Source organism: Rhipicephalus sanguineus, chromosome 10, assembly GCF_013339695.2.
Source record: "Rhipicephalus sanguineus isolate Rsan-2018 chromosome 10, BIME_Rsan_1.4, whole genome shotgun sequence".
NCBI classification, from domain to species: Eukaryota; Metazoa; Arthropoda; class Arachnida; order Ixodida; family Ixodidae; genus Rhipicephalus; species Rhipicephalus sanguineus.
In genome coordinates this window covers 66,905,102-66,921,375 of record NC_051185.1, presented here as the reverse complement: position 1 = coordinate 66,921,375, position 16,274 = coordinate 66,905,102, and the positions used below count along the sequence as shown (strand labels likewise).

Sequence of the window (16,274 nt, the reverse complement as noted above, 5' to 3'; positions counted from 1 at the left end):
GGCACAGTGTTTATAACTTCCAAGTTTGCGCCATGTTTGTGTCATATGGCACGTGTGCTCTACAAGCTGTGCAGACATGCGGTACACATTTTAAAGTATTAATAATCGAACATATTTCATATATGTCTGTATCACGCGGTATTGAAACGGATTATATGGAGGTTTCTTACTACCGAATATTTTTAACTTTCGGCATAGCCTACATAGCGTCACAGCATGATAACCTTTTTTGACACAATTGAAACGACATGCCAGAGAGCGCATTAAATTTCGCGGCCGCATGATTCGAGGAATTTATAGAACGTGTCTCCATCTAACAAGGCGGGTTTCATAAATATACGTAAAGATTGGACGCAACTAGAGGAACCACAAAGAGGTTTCACTTGCGTCTTTTTTCTTTTTTTTTGTAGGTCAGCACAAGTCAAAGCGACCCGTATCAACGGCTTCCCAGGAGCTTGAATGGGATCCTGCAGCCGATAACGACCTTCTGGGTTCTTCGGTAAGTCGCTGCTTGATGAATAGGAAAGATTGAAGTCGATTCGAAATCAGGTCACATGAAACCCTGATTGAGCGCATATATTTACGGAAAAAATGTAAAAAATGCAGCGCCGAAAAATTTATTTTCAATTTGTTTCAGGGTTTGAAGTGTTTGAAGTGAACGGCAGAGCGTGCAACATGGACGAAGAGAGAACGACAACGCGAGCGCTGTGTTGTCGTTCTCTCTTCGTTTGAAGGGTTCAGAGAGTAATAAGAAATGGTGCATCAGTGTAGCAAACTTATGTAGCAAAGAAGCGGCTGTTTGAAAGGGGTAATTCAGTGCAGAATATAGTACGAAACACGCAAGAAGCCAGCTGTGAAACAATGACTAAAATTCTAGACCGGTGTTACGTTGCAAAAGAAAGTGGGTACGGCAAAATAAAGCGGGAACACGAAACCGAAACGGAAATTAGCTATGTGACATTGCGGAAGATACCTCTTCAAAAGTCTTTCGCTGCGACAACACACTTTTAATTTCAACGAAAAAAAAAAGTTCATGTTCAGAGCCTTCTCGTTCGATAATATTACTCACTGAAGAAATCGCGAACTGTATTTCGGTAAAAACCAAGCTAGAAATGCTGGACTAGTGACAGAGAACAAAGCCCTGTTCACTGATTTCACAGATTTGTAGTTGACTTTGCTTACGCTCAGGGCTGCTTCTTGTGTTTTGCTACGTAGTTGGCCACACTTAACGAGATCGGTTTATAAAGGAACACGGACAATATTTCAAACAATTCTTTCTTATTTCGCGCGAAATGAAGGTCCAAGACCTGAAAACTCTACAAAAAAAAAAAAAATACTCCGAAGCATCAGATCGGCCTGGATGATTTAACATAACATCGTTTCTACAACCAGTTTCGGTTTCGTTTCCGGCAGTTCTATATGCTCCGTCGTGACGTCATTACCCAGAAGTTGCTGTCGTAGACGCAGGATGTTATGACGTGTAGAAACTTACTCCGGCACGCGTGACCTCCTTTTACACTGATCATTATGATAATCCTCAGCCTATTTCATGTACACTGCAGTGCGAAGGCCAGGCTCTCCAAAAGTTCTGAAATTATCCCTATCTTGTGCGAGCTGATTTCATTTTCTTCCTGCCTCCTCTATTTCATCACCGCGCCTAATTCGCTGCCGTCCTCGGCTGCGTTTCCGATCCCTCAGTATCCATTACTTTGGTTTACCTGATCACCGTGACCTGGCACTTTTTTTTTGCATAATTAGGCAACAATGTCAGGAACCCTTGTTTCTTCTATTATCCACTCTGCTGTTTTGCGATCTCTTAACGTTACGCCTATCAAATTTCGTTCCATCGCTCACTGCTCGGTCCTTAAACTTCATCTCGAGTTCAAAAGCGAGGTCACTTCTGAACATACTCCTGGTGACACTCGATGGGTAGCGCATTTTTTTCGTGCTAGCTGGAGTGGTGCCGAAACGTCACTTGTATGTGGCTCCCCCGTTACCACCTTCTGGGTCATGACATCACCGCCGAGTTTAACTTCCCGGAAGTGAAACCGCAACTGCTGGAAGAAAAGCTGTTTTGTCAAATTATTCTGGGCGCACTGAGGCGTGGCGATATGTTTTCTAGAATTTTCTGGTGCGGAACTTTAACGCTGAAAATGAATACCCGAAAAATCATGCTAGTACTCTATTAAATTCAGGCAAACTTTGCTTGTCAGTAAGCATATATAACATTAGGCACGTTAAATAATCAATGACATGAAGGGATGAACGGCAACTGTGTGGCTTCTTAAAGGCCAACTCCGGCGATTTCTCGAGGTCGATGGATGTCAATGAAATTCGCTGGGTACGTTCATTTGCACGTTTCCGTCGTTTATGCCAAATTACAGGCTTGAGACATGCGCAGATTGTTTGCAAATGAATTTTAAAGATTGTCTGCAAACGCCCTCCTGGCTTCCCACAATTATTGGCAACATTGCGTCTGTGACGTCAGTATTGGGAAGGCGGCGGAAGTGACGCAGCCGAGGGCACCGCTAACTTCGGCGCTTCGGCCGCTACAGCGAGCGTCTGCTGTGCACAAGGCGACAGACAGCGTTGGTTTGGCCGGCGCTTCGCTGGTCGCCCCGGCTGCCACAGTTTTCATACTCGGTGCCAGCGTGACTGGCATGCCTTGCACGACTTCCGGTTCGTTCGTAACAACATCTACGTCATACGTAGACAGCACACTCGGTTGGGTTTCGGTTTCGGTGTAGCGCTTTTTTGCTTATTTAAAAATATTCTCCAATTTGCCGAGTATTCCTGCTATCGGGCCCGTAACAGGAGCGTCTCAGGAACATAAAAGCACCATTACTTTGACATGGCCAAAAAATCGCCGGAGTTGGCCTTTAATGAAACTTATCCTATAGTTACTGAATTATTATGTACATAGCCGCATTGTTCAGGGAACATACAGTGGACGTGGCGTTCATTGTTAGCGGCGTGCATATCTTTATGTAATTCATAAGCTCAGCACTCATCGTAAAGTCATTTGCACCTGTGGTGGTGGTTCTTCTGTGTGGTTGTCGCCGCTTAACGTACTGTCTTTTGTGACGTGTGTTTTTCCCTCACCGTTGTGTTCTTGTGTTTATAATACGGAGCTGTGTGTCTTTCTGTGTATGTGTTTGCAACTCTGTTTCAAAAGACGGAGGTTTTAAATTTTTTCCCGCCCAAAGGCCTCAAAATGAAGCCGTTAATTCTCCGCTTTTCCGTGAGGTGGCGCCACCGACTTGAAAAGAGCGAACGTGTGTTCTTCTTTGAAGGAATTGAGTGCCATGGATCTTGGAGATGACGAAGACTTTCCCGAGACGCCCAGGAAGGCAGGCAATGCAGAGACGATGGTAAAGAAGCGCCCTCTGTATTACGCGCCAATTGCGTCTACCAGTGAAGTCACCATCAACAGCTTTTAAGAGGCTGAGCCTCTTTTTAAAGTCAGCATTGACAGTCATTCATCAAAGCGACATTTCATCTCTATCGTTTCTTTTTTCTGTTTGATCAGGGCGCAGAAACTGTCTATTATTTCGCCTTGGAATTAATCCTTGTATGCTGAGTTGGAAAGGCAGAGTTTGCTAACAAAAGTTCTGAGATCCAACGCAAATGTAGAATTTGAACTCAAGAATAGGATAAAAAATATCTAACGATGACAAATACCGGACAAGTACCCATTTCCGTCCTTCATATCTGTGTTATATATTCTTCTTGCCATCCATAAGCTTGAATATGTAGCAGCTAGCCCGGCGGAGAGTTTCCATTAATTAAACTAGGCCAATGAAGTTTGATGTGTCGTCCAACAATTTTGATTGTTCATTATAGTGTATATTCATGATTTGACGTTGTTCGAATGAGAGCACAACCAGTCGGAAGTTAACTGTTATTCATATTCAGTCTGCTGGCCGTTGAATGCTCGTAATGCAGGCGACAGCTGACAAGATCAGTTTCGTTTTCTTTTTCTCTACAGAATAACTATTTAGTCTTGACCGCACGTTTCTGCGCCCTGTATCCGTATAACGACAAAGAACAAACATTTTCATCCACGACCGCTCTATCATCGTGACATATGTGAAGTCAGAATGTCGAGTCCTCATCCTCGGTCAGAGAAGAGTTGTGATGCTTATAGAATTACGTGAGTTCGAGTCATTGTAAGCCCTACACAACCATGCTACGCAGGTCCACAAACACTTCGTAAGTTGTAACATGTTCAAGAAAAATGGTCATGAATCGGGGACTGCCTGTTTTGCAAAGAATCAATCGAGAAACAATTGACGAAGTATTTCCCACATTATAGAAGATTGTGGAAGCCGACAATGAGCAGCAATGACACTTAGTGCCCGAATGAGTTATTGCGGAAAGCAAGTGAACTATATATGTGGAGTGGTTTACACAGTGAACAGTTTGCTCAGCAAAAACTTTTGCTGTGAGTGGCTTGGCACTGCTAGAGCTCATGTTATATCATTTGCAAATTCCAAGCACAGCATCAAGAAACGCTTATTTTTATCGCAATCAAAAGCGATGTCGGTCAACAATCATGAGCTTAGAGTGTGGGCAGCTCCCAGCTTAATTTTCACATTAATTCATTCGTTTAAGTTATTCGTGCGCTATCACGAAAATAAAATCTACATTCCCAAGTAACTGACCTGCGAAGCAATGTTTTTTCACGTACATCGAGGTGATGGTAAAGTCTCAAGATCTTTCTCGAAAATTTGCTTTTCATTGAGCGTTTTGCGTCGGGTATTAAGAGTCTGAAATCGCAAGTTCTCTCGCTGAAGATATCTTGCACACTTCTAAATGCTGGCGCAGTGAGAGGTGATTGAGTGCTAGGTACGCTCATTCCAGAAAACGAGCGCTCAGTGGGCGTCATATCCATACTTTTTGTCTTCATTCCAAGTTTATTCCTATCACCTGTGATACGGAGCGCGTTCTATCGACCAATGACAGGTTCACAGTCGCGTGTTTCCATATCCTGAAGAGCGCAACGCAGGAACTTCCGGTAGCCGTCACGCGCGGGATTCACGTGACCTGAGTGGGAACGTCACCTGTGACGTCATTGGTAGCAAGGTGCATATGTCACTGTCGACTAGGCTTCTCGCAGTAGTGATGCTGCAGAAATAGTGAGAACCACCGCAAAGCGGCATGGCGTAGGTTACTGCCCCCCCCCCCCCAACCCCACCCCCAGTGACATGGACTAACCATTTACACCAGCGAAACAGCGTCACTTATGCAACGCCAGGCAGAACCTTTCCCTTCATTCAAATTTTACGCGGTGGTATGACGTCACGATGACGGTTCTGCTCATGTGACGGCGATCGGAAGTTCCGCCATTGCGCTGTGTAGGATACGGAAACACGCTTCACAGTCACCTTCGCGTTGTGTTGTAAGCCAGTTCCTCCTAGGTTGTTCCACGCGTTTCAGAGAAGCCTGCATTAGGCGTCTGTATTTTCGACTTGAATGGAGAGTATTACAAGAATTCTATGCTTTATGTTATCACCTGCTGACGTTGTCCTGTGTGTCACATCCTGTAGTGTATATTTTTTGTCTTTCTTTGTCACACTCTTCTTCTGTTCTTTCACTTTTGTGTTTGTGAGCGTATGCCGCAATGTGGTGCTATGTTCTGTTTGTACGTGAAGTCTCCTATTTATGACATCCTCACACAGTTCACAGAATGACGCGCCATATTACATGCTTCACTGCACGAGCTGAGAACAGAAAGTGTGTATATATCCAAGTCACGATATTTTTTTTATGTAAGCAGCACCGACGAAATCGACCCACGTCATGTATCGCGATAGCACCGATTTTATAAATTAAAATTTCTCAACGAACTTGTTGTCTGGTGTGAATTTACTTTTTTTTGTTGAAAAGGAGGCAGTCGTATCAAGCTCAGGGCGCCCACCGAATGAAACGATATTTCAAATATTTCATTTTTTTTTCGGCCGCATATTACGTGCTTCGAATATAATTTCTTATCTCTTTATCGGTATAACCTCCGACAAATGTCAAGCGCCTGGTGCACTTGCCCGCGGCAAATTTCTCAATGCGGATCTCCTGGCTCAGTCTTCGTGTGACATTTAGCGGCATAGAAGAAATAATGCTTCGTATCCTCTTCTACCTATTCCTCTATTGCCTGTTTGTTGCTGGGCCTTTCGGGTGACCTACCGCTTACTAACATCCTTGCTTGCTTTTACACTGCGACCTCTATTACGAAACGAGCTAGATGTACAGCGGCAGGATTCGCGTCCTTATTGCGCGCAGAAATAGAACGAAACGTCAAGGTAAACCTTGATTAATGGGCTTCTAGATGAGGATTAGCACTGATTTTGCCGCAGAGGCGCGGGTCCCTCTATATGTCAGGAAAGTTTGCAGCAAACTCACGTTTGTTCATGTCATATGTAGTACACGTGGAGCATGGATTGGCTAATCTTTCTAGTTGCCCAATCGCCAAAGGAACACCTGATAGAACTAGCATTCTGGGCGTATACAAAATGGAATGAACTCGTATGAATCGATCGGCATGCACAGTTTAGCGGAGAGGTACACTGGCGTGTTAAGACTGTTGGCTGGAATGGTTGCTATAGTACAATTTCCAGAAGACTTTGAGCTCAAGGACAACGTCAGCCTAGACAGTCAGAAACTTAGCGTGGTTTTACCACTGTGACAAATAGGCGCCAGAACTAGGTGTCTTTATGATTAAATAGTGGTTCGATATGATGTTAAAGAGGTTGAGAATTGATTTTTCTTAGGAGAGCCAACTTAGAGAGTTAACAATGTTGAGCCAATTGAGCTAACAATGTTGGGCCAATAATAGAAATATTTATAGAGCGCTTTCACGGTGCGATACACTTAGCTTGCAGAGGGTGAACGAGTGACGGTAAGGATACACGCGTCGTTTCAGGTTCTTTCCATCCACCGTCAAAGCTGGAAATGTGCGAGACTTTCGCTTTCTCCACTCTAGAGCTTTATTTTTCTTCACAAATTTGGAGTCCGCGCGAGCAACTGACGGACGTACCATTGTTCGTCCAATCCGCTGCTCTGAAAGGGCTTGCTGGAAATGTGCGAGACTTTCGCTTTCTTCACTCTAGAGCTTTATTTTTCTTCACAAATTTGGAGTCCGCGCGAGCAACTGACGGACGTACCATTGTTCGTCCAATCCGCTGCTCTGAAAGGGCTTGTAGTGCATGTCTCGCCTAAAAAAAAAGAAAAGAACCTGGAACTTCGTGTCATAGTCTCCGTAAAACCGTCGCACTTTCATGTGATTCGGCCTTTATGGCGTCGCTTTCTCTTGCAGCCGTCAAACGCCTACACACTGGGAGCGTATAGCGGTAGCTTGATATTCACCAACGCCCCCTACGACTCTCCGTCCGACTGAGGGAGGGAACGCGGCGCCGACTGGAGCGCTCCACGCGGGCACCTCGGCAAAAACAGTGGCTGCTAGCCCTCGTTAGGGTTAAGCCGGATCCATCGCCACAAGCAGTGCCGGGACGATTTCGTCCCTCCTGAAAAAAAGAGTGTCGTGAAATAGTGCCTCTGCTACGCTCACTTGTAGAGAACGGACTCTCAACGACCCATCCTCCCGGTGTGCTCTAATAGAAGTGTCGTTTCTTTGTAGAAGTCGATAGCGCGTATTACCAGTGACTCCGCAAACCATCTCACGTTCGACCAAGGGACACTCTTCCCACATCAGTGCTTGCTCGGCGTGATTATAAGGACTCAGAATGTCACCTTTACGTGCGTCTGCTTTAGGTGGAACCGTAACTTGTGACAGGAGGCTCTTTCAAGGTGACGTGACTATATCTCCTTTCTCAAGCGCGCCTTTAGCGCAGTTCTTTTTTTTCCTATGCAATCACAAACCCCACCTATTGGACTGAAGTGAGTCTGTGACGAAGCCATTTCGCTTTCACTATGTCCGTTGGACAGTTTGATATCCAACGGGAAATGCCTGCAGCTCCAGGCATGAAGAGGGCCTCCAACAAATAACCAAATCGACAGGCCTCCGTGCAGAACCAAAGAACATTAGCTATAGCAACTTCATGACCGTGTTCCACATGGGCCTTCATGTTTCGCACCATTGTGCCCTCGTGCTAATTTCAAGACTTGTTCTATATATGGAACCGCTGGTCACCTGAAAATGCGGTGTAATTTGTGCACTGAGGTTTTGTGCTGAAGACAACACGCCTGCAAGTTTTACTGTGACATTCTGCTGGCTCGATCGAATACATTTTCGGGCTGGCTGTCCATACAAGCTAGAGTAGTGAAGATTGCAGATATGAGGAGGCTGTGAGCTGAAGTAAGGTTCAGCAACGCTTGTAGCGTGTAGGATGCGGCTAGTCTTACCTTAGTGGTGTTCTTGTGTTGTGAGTTCATTTCAGATTTCATGCCATTCTTTGTTGTTCCGACTTAGTCATTTTTGGTATAGGCCGCCATATATCATAGCTGCGTCTCAAGATAAAGCTTTTGTGCCATGTGAACGTTTAGTAAGACATTGAAGCTCAATTCAAGTCTTCATATGCCTTGATATGTAAACAAGCGTGTTATAATGAGCAGTCAAATGCGGGGGATTATGTTTTACTTCCGCTGTTCGAAGCAAGTTTAATATTTTGCAGTTTTTCGATATACCGCGTGACGCGGAGCATTGTTCACCGTTGAATGCATTTACAAGGACGTTTAACATAGAAATATTTTAGTACAAGTACATGCACAATCATAATACCATTTGGTTATGGTGCTAACAACTGGTGTACTAAGTAGTTTGCAAAGTGCCTCAAAGGAGTTAGCATTGTCTAACCAGTTTCTAGAGAGAAGAGGCGCATTCTCAGTATAAGCTCATTCAAGGGGCATTTATCCACAGAAAAGGTTAGCGCGCAAAGAGACAGACGCAGGATGAAGAAGATGAAGGCACACCACAAGTGCTCTAAGCTTTTGCGCTGTTTGTGTTCTAATTCCTTCTGTGAATATGCTATGCCAACTATCCCAGCTAGCCATCTTGTTATAATTGCATTCATCACTTCAGCTAAGCATTTTAGCGAAATTCGCGGGACGTAGTGACAAGAAACAGTTACCTGTGAACATTCCGGTGGCATTCGTAGTGGTTACTATAGCCCTATATGCAGTTGTAGAATTACAGCGCACTTCGCGATGAACACGTTATACGGAAGACCGTGTTTTAATGAAGCGTGACATATTTGTTTCCATACATATCTTTAATAAATTGCTGCGGTTTTTCAATGCAGTGTGTGATAAGAAAAAAAAAAGCCTTTTTCTGACATGTGATGATGCCTCGCGATCACGTATGATGGTTCAGCCGAGGCAGTTTACCGAGCCAATCGCACGGCAATTGAAGCTCGTCATCTACATCACTGGCCTTTCATAACCGCTAACCCACATTGCAGTACAATTCACACATTCCATTAGATATAGTCAATTGTCGTCAATGATGATGTGTCATCGCAGTACATGTATATTACATGCGTAGTACTATCTTCCTTTTATTTCGTAGCTCAGATGTCGAGTATATTCCTCTTGAATGTAACGTATTCATTGAATGAGTGGACGTATATTTTTAAGAGCCACGATGTATTTCGTCATGTTATTTTAGCGTAGCGGCAAAATGCGAAAATTTCAGAGCTCGCGGCCCCTGTTAGGCCATGCTTGCCGTGTCTGCCAGGAAAAGAGCGTTCGTTTCCCGAAAACAGCTGCTTACGACGACTACTTCGTTCCACAAAACGCAAGCATGTGACTTCGCGCATAGTGGACACGGGTCACCAGACCAAGGTGCAATCTGTGGCTCACAGGCAAAACCGAGATGTGTCACTTGAGGCTCACAGGAAAATTTCCTTGGCTATTCACAGCTACAACAGCTATGATGAGTTTATGCTATAATCAAGACCAGACTTGAACGAGATATTTAGGTCTTTTTTTTTCCCCGCATGTAGCGAAGGATGGAAGGTAATAATCATCACGACGTTTTATAACCATGTTGACGTTGTTTTCTGGACTACAGGTTGTGCTTCCAGATCTCAATTTTTTACGACTGTACATCAGAGCATTCCGTTTTTGTAAACGTGTGGTCCGATTATTTGTGTGAAGTTCATCCATCTGCAGCTATAGAGGTTTTTTTTTTTTTTAGGTTACAAGATTCATGCATGTCTTTTTTTGATGAGCTGCGTTTTTATCAATCATCTCCTAAACAACCAAATAGTAGCAACAAGTGACTTCATTGCCTTAAACAGTTTGCATGTGTCTAGAGGAAAGAGTGGCTTTTTGTGCATTACAGATTGAAAGTGTGTGAAGAGTTATGTAACAGCATGGAACTTCGTAATAAAGCATAACATATGTTCTGTTGTGCGCATGTTGTGATCTCGTCTTGCAAGAGGCGTTGTTGCTTTGGTGTGCCATTTGAATTTCGCTAACCATCTCTCGAGCTTTTGTCATCTGGTTTAACAACCTTACAGGGTCTATTGTTTTTTGAAAGCCGCACAGTACACAATACTCCATCTTAAAGTATATTTCACTGTCCATCTTAAAGCCGTCGTACTGCTATAGATTGCGAAAGTTCTGAAGATTATGCTCTGCAGTCGAAGCTTACATTGCAGTATAGCTGTAAAATGCTCGTTTATAATTACAGCAATGTACACCACGTACAATTATAATTAGGACTGTTTGCAAAGTATCCTAGATATTGTCATATGCATACACATCAAGCAGTCGCAGAAATTACCAACTTTTTGCTGCAAATTTCAGTACCAAGATTACCAAAACAAGTTGCAAGAAGGTTTTAGCTTCTACTCTGTTCTAGAACCTTTCCACGTAACAAATGTGCACCATAAATTTACTTTTAAAAACTCACAAGAGTTGCGGTCTTTCTCTTCAAGTAACTGCCCAATGGCAATTATTTGTTCTGTCACAGGCTGTGCTAAATGCCTCCAAATTCAATCTTCCTGGGAAGGTGGCTTTACAGACTGAAATATTCCGAATATGACTGAAGCACAAACACCCTGTAGATTTTCGCGGCCGTCCTGGTCTTCTTGCGAAGAAAAAGAAATATTTACGTGTAAATTTTTAAAGCCCAAAAAATGCCAACACCATCATTTATTCAGGGAAAAAAGGGATACAAGATGCTTGCCATCAGGAGAAACATCTTAACCAAGATATTTAGTGAACATATTGTTACTCTCCTGTTACTCTCGCATCTCATGTATCTGCTCTAGTTGAATCAGGCAAGAATTTAATCGTTGTCTGAGGCTACATGACACACCTCACGTCTGTCAAGTTTTCAGAGTATGCCTTCTTGCCATGCATCACCGCTTGACCTGACTATCTCAACACAAACTGTAGATCAATCGTGTAGTATCACGCATACACAAGAAAGCGTAACGAGTTATTGCTTGCAGCACCACTACAAATCGTTCCTCTTCAGATTTTGCCGGTTTGTCGAAGCATAGACGCGCTGCTACAAACCTTAAACGCAGGAAATCGAAGCTGCTAGCGGACGATGTGCGTCCATCTCTGAGGTGTCTTTGTTTTCTTGCTGGCAATGCTAAAACGGAAACTGGTATTCTGTCTCCTAAACAAGGACGTATGCAGCTTTGGGCACAGAGAAACACTGGACCTGCACACCGCTAACAGTGGTCTAAAGCTCCTTTCTTGGGACAATGCTTTGAAGAAACAGGTGCTATAAATGCACTTCGGTATAACTGCTCCTTAGGAAAGTCGGTGTTTGCTAAACATATCGTAGTAGCCCAAAACTCGAAACAGAGAGAAAACAGAAGACGAAGAGGAAATGAAAGAAAGAGAGGCGCTTTCCTCTCCTTCTGCCTCCTTTCTTTTTTTGAGTTTTAAGCTGCTACGACATGTTTAGATATAAATGCAACCTCAGGAAGCTAGTCAGAGATGTGTCGCAAATCTGTTTTTGATGTTAATAGCCTAAGAGGGTGTATAATAAAGTAAGGAAGATAAACTAGCATTTTCAAACGAAGTTCAGACTATTTAGTTACAGAACTCGTGAAAGAAAATCCTTAGGAAACACGAATGTGTCTTTTGAAAATGTATCTTTCACCATCTCGTTCAAAAACAAAGCCTGTTGGGACAACTGGTAAGTCCATTGCTGGAATACACCAAAAAACGCATCTTGGAAAAGAACCATATGCCTTCAAATTTTTGAAACAAACAAGAAAAAAATACTTGCTGAATCGCGAGGAAAGAGTCACCAGTCTGCCCGCAGTGCAAGCTCCGGTAACAAATATCACACCTAAATAAGGCTAAAGTTCGGGGGAAGATGGAAGTTCGAAGAGATGTAAAATTCTTGAACTCGGAATATCTCTGGAGCCAACGTCTCGCACAAATGGTCTTGTCTTCTTCAAGGCTGCAGCTCGGTTGCAGAGTCCTGAACCGTAGCCTTGAAGAAGACAAGAGCTCTTGTCGAAACGTTGACTCCAGCGACAACCCGTGTTCAAGAATTTTTCAAAGATCACACGTGTTGCACACGCGTGGCACCCCATACTGGAGGCTTTTGACAGCGTAAGCGAGATGCGTAGGTCCATTTAGATGATTGCGAGGTGCTAGCTCTAGGTTAAAACGTTGGTTAGAATGGATAACGCAAAATAGAGGAAGACACTGCAGGTATATAGTAAAAACGTGGTCAGTGTCTTCGGCTAAGAGTTGAACCTACATGATAATGTACCACAAATCTTGAGAATTGACCTCAATGCTGATTAAGTGGCTGTGGGATTACTCATCTGTGCAACCGATAGATTTTAAATCAGAGTGACTCTTGTTGGGAGGCTGTCGACGCACAGAGGTTTCGATGTACAGCTGTCGGGGAACGCAAACGCGCCAATTTAGGCCCAACTGACACGTCCACTTAGGGCAGGTAGTGACCGCAGATCTGAATCATGAGGCCGAAGTGATTACAAATAAGAATGGGCCGTAGCGCATTTAGCAGGCATTCGGGGATTATGAATGACAGTTTACCACTATTCCTCAAGGTAAAGGTATATGACAGCTGCAACTTACCGGTACTTACCTGCGGGGCAGAGACATGGCGGCTTACGAAAAGGGTTCTTAAATGGTAACGGAATACGTCTACTGGAAGTGGTAAAGGAATACGTCTATTTAGGACAGGTAGTGACCGCGGAGCCTAACCATGAGACTGAAGTAACCAGAAGAATAAGATTGAGGAGGGGGGGGGAGGGGGGAACACATTCGGCAGGCATTCTCAAATCATGAATGGTGGCTTACCACTGTCCCTCAGGAGGAAGGTATATAATAGCTGCATGTTGCTAGTACTTACCTACGGAGCAGAAACCTGGAGGCGCAGAAAGAGGGTTCAACTGAAGTTGAGGACGACGCAGCGAGCCATGGAAATAATAATAATATCTGCAACCTTGGGGGACAAGAAGAGAGCTGGGGGGGTCAGGCAACAAGCGGCTGTAAAGGATATCTTAGTCGAAACCAAGACAAAGAAACTGGCTCGGGCACTTCGCACGTAGCACGAAGGCATGATCTCTGCAAAGACAATGTTGCAGCTCCTCCAATTGTTACATGATGTTTTGATGCCAGAGGTAGTAAAACGGAGTGTTTTGATGAATACTAATAGTCAATCAAATGACGTGGGCACATATGCGGAACAATTTAGGTCTCAGTTCTTGGCGCGCGGTGTAACTATCAGTGTTAATTAAATTGTGGTGCTGGAGGCGAGAATGCTACAATATCATGATTAGGAACACTTGCTGGGGGGACGCCGGACTAATATTTAACACGTTGAGTTCTTTAGCTTACTATCCTCCAAACCGAAAGTGTGAGCGTAGATCATTTGAGAGCGTGGTCGAAGAGCCGAAGCTGTCAAGGGGAACGATCAAGCTGGTTACGAGAACTGCCATTCCCTTTGTTTTGTTCTTTCTTTCACGCTTCCAGCCGGCGGCTCCGGACGACTTGAGCCGACAGCCCTCGATGATCACGCTGCGTGGAGAGTCCATGTACGGAAGCCTCTGCAATGTCATGTAATCGACGAGAGCAGTGGCAATTCGCTGAAACCACTCACTCCGACGACGTGAATTCGATTCAACTCAACTCGACACGGCTGACGGCGACGACACGATCGCGCTTCGAACTCTCTAGCGCGCAGCCCTCGCGGCCGATTTGAGGCAAAACTCATTGAATGTGTTCAAGGTGATGCGGCCGACGACGCTTCATCGGCATTTTCCTGTTCCTCAGCTTGACGGTATACGTTGCAAGGAACGCAAGTGTTCACCAGGCATGCATTTTTTTGTTTCACTGTGAATTTCGGGTGTGACGGAGGACGGTGTAGTATATATACAGATTTTCCGAGTGAACTACCGCCGACGCCTACCACGAAACGCTTGGATTCGAAGCAATATCCAGGAGACCGCTAACAAAGGCACGCTAGCTGCGTTTTGTGCCTTCGCAGTCTTACCTCCTTTGCTTCAGCTGATGGTATAATCGCTGAGGCCTCTGTGTTTGCACATACGCCACCTCGTATATGTTCGCACTGGATCACATATGCCTGGTTCATGTTTATACACCTATACAAGGTTGATTGGGCCACGCGGATAAAAGAACAGCACAAAACACACACTAGTATAAACAATCACTGTAACTCTTCTTTATATACAACAAAAAAAAGCAAGGTGAATGGGTTTCCTACGCAAACGTGGTAAGATTATGTCTTAGTACAGTTGGTAGACTGCCGGTTTTTCCAAAATAAGCGGTTTCGTCCTCATGGCGCCGGCTGCTGGTTTCCCTTCTGCACGGGCATAATATTTGCCAGTTTTTCGGGACCTCCTTAGTCGTCCGGCACGATGGTTGCATAGCAAACGTGTCATCAGGCGACAAATGAATTGCCACCACATCAGCATCTACAGCGCAGAACACCAAATAATAATCAGTTACCGTTAGCGCATCCATATGTGAATCTGATGTTTAACATGAGTAATTGCGTATACGTGTACGTTGGGGTTTGGATGTTCTGAGTGACGTTGGTAATAAAATACTGTGAACAATTCCTACTGCGATCTCTTTAACTGTGCACCATACCGAGAAAACTACACACCATGTGCCCAACTAGAATTTTTTTCGGAAGTGGGAGGGGGTGTTGATCCTTTTGTATGTATGTTCATGCGGGCATTTGTATGTGTGCGCGTATATATGCACAAACAAAATGTAAAAAAAATTGTTTGGCGGATGGGGGTGGGTTTGAACCCCCCGGCCAGGGTGATGGGGGGGGGGTTCAAACCCGCCCTGGCCTCGCCATTGGTACACAAAGGTCAAGCCAAAACACGCTACCTTTTTGAGATGTTTTCTGCATACAGCAGCACTTTTACGAGCTCTATATAGTATGGCTGTTCTTGCAGAAGCATACGCGGTGCCTTTGTTTGGCGATGCTTGCTGCAATCACAGAACTGTAGCTCCGCGAATTACTACACAAGGATCAAACTTCCGTTTTACGAGACCTGTTCTTACAGTTCTGCATGCTCGTACCTAATAAAACCCAAAGAAGTTCAACAAAAGTTCACCTCAATTCATGACGCATCAGCACTTCATCTCAATACAAGGGAGCGACGGATCAGCTAAGGCATTGCAATCTTAACAAGGTCACATCGATAGGTCTGTCGCCACTATTTCAATGCAACTAAGGACAACAGCTACGCAAGACACTGAAGCGTCAAAGTAAGGGGATTGCTATTTTATTTTTTTCCCATTTCGTTTACTGCTACCGTCGCCCACCAAATTTACGACCTCATAGTGGTCGCCAACTGATTCATGTTTTCGGTCGGTCTTTAGGTGTTAAGGTAAACGCCTTCAAAGAAGCTCATTGCATTGTAAACAGGCACGTTTCCCTTCAAAACTTGCCTTGAAACAAAGGAGCAACCTGCACAAGACGACCAGTTTTCTGGAACTTTAAAATTATAAATCGCCGAGAGCGCACAAACATTTTGTTACGGTATGCAATTGGGCGTGTTGGTACGGATGCATAATGAAACTTCACCACGCGGTAATGAGAGGGAAAAATGCAAGACAGGACGAAGTGCTGTCTTCTTGTCTTTCCCCCATGATAAGACAGCAGTTCGTCTTGTATTGTCTTTCGTGCTATGCCATATCCGTGTGCTGAAATTTCATTACGCACAAACATTGTTCTTTTTCAAAAATTACGGCGATTGAATATGCTCGAATACAAATGTAGGTTCGAAGTCGAGCGACACATGACCATCGAATGAACAGAATACCAAAAGAGT

At 44.3% G+C, this 16,274-nt stretch overlaps 1 protein-coding gene across 6 annotated transcripts in view; it reads left to right on the top strand.

Moving 5' to 3' along the window:
• The window catches only part of LOC119372051 (axotactin), a 241,583-nt gene extending 226,533 nt beyond the window's left edge, over positions 1-15,050 (top strand). For 2 of the 6 annotated variants that reach the window (XM_049419695.1, XM_049419693.1), the window contains exons 33-35: positions 411-499; positions 3,294-3,371; positions 7,313-10,361. In XM_049419695.1, the coding sequence (XP_049275652.1) occupies positions 411-499; positions 3,294-3,371; positions 7,313-7,393 (248 nt within the window). In that variant the 3' untranslated portion in view covers positions 7,394-10,361. Of the gene's footprint in view, positions 1-410; positions 500-3,293; positions 3,372-7,312; positions 10,362-13,935 lie in introns of those variants that run through there. The other 4 variants (XM_049419694.1, XM_037642504.2, XM_049419696.1 and 1 more) reach the window with 4 other exon arrangements.
• The last annotated feature ends 1,224 nt before the right edge of the window (positions 15,051-16,274 follow it).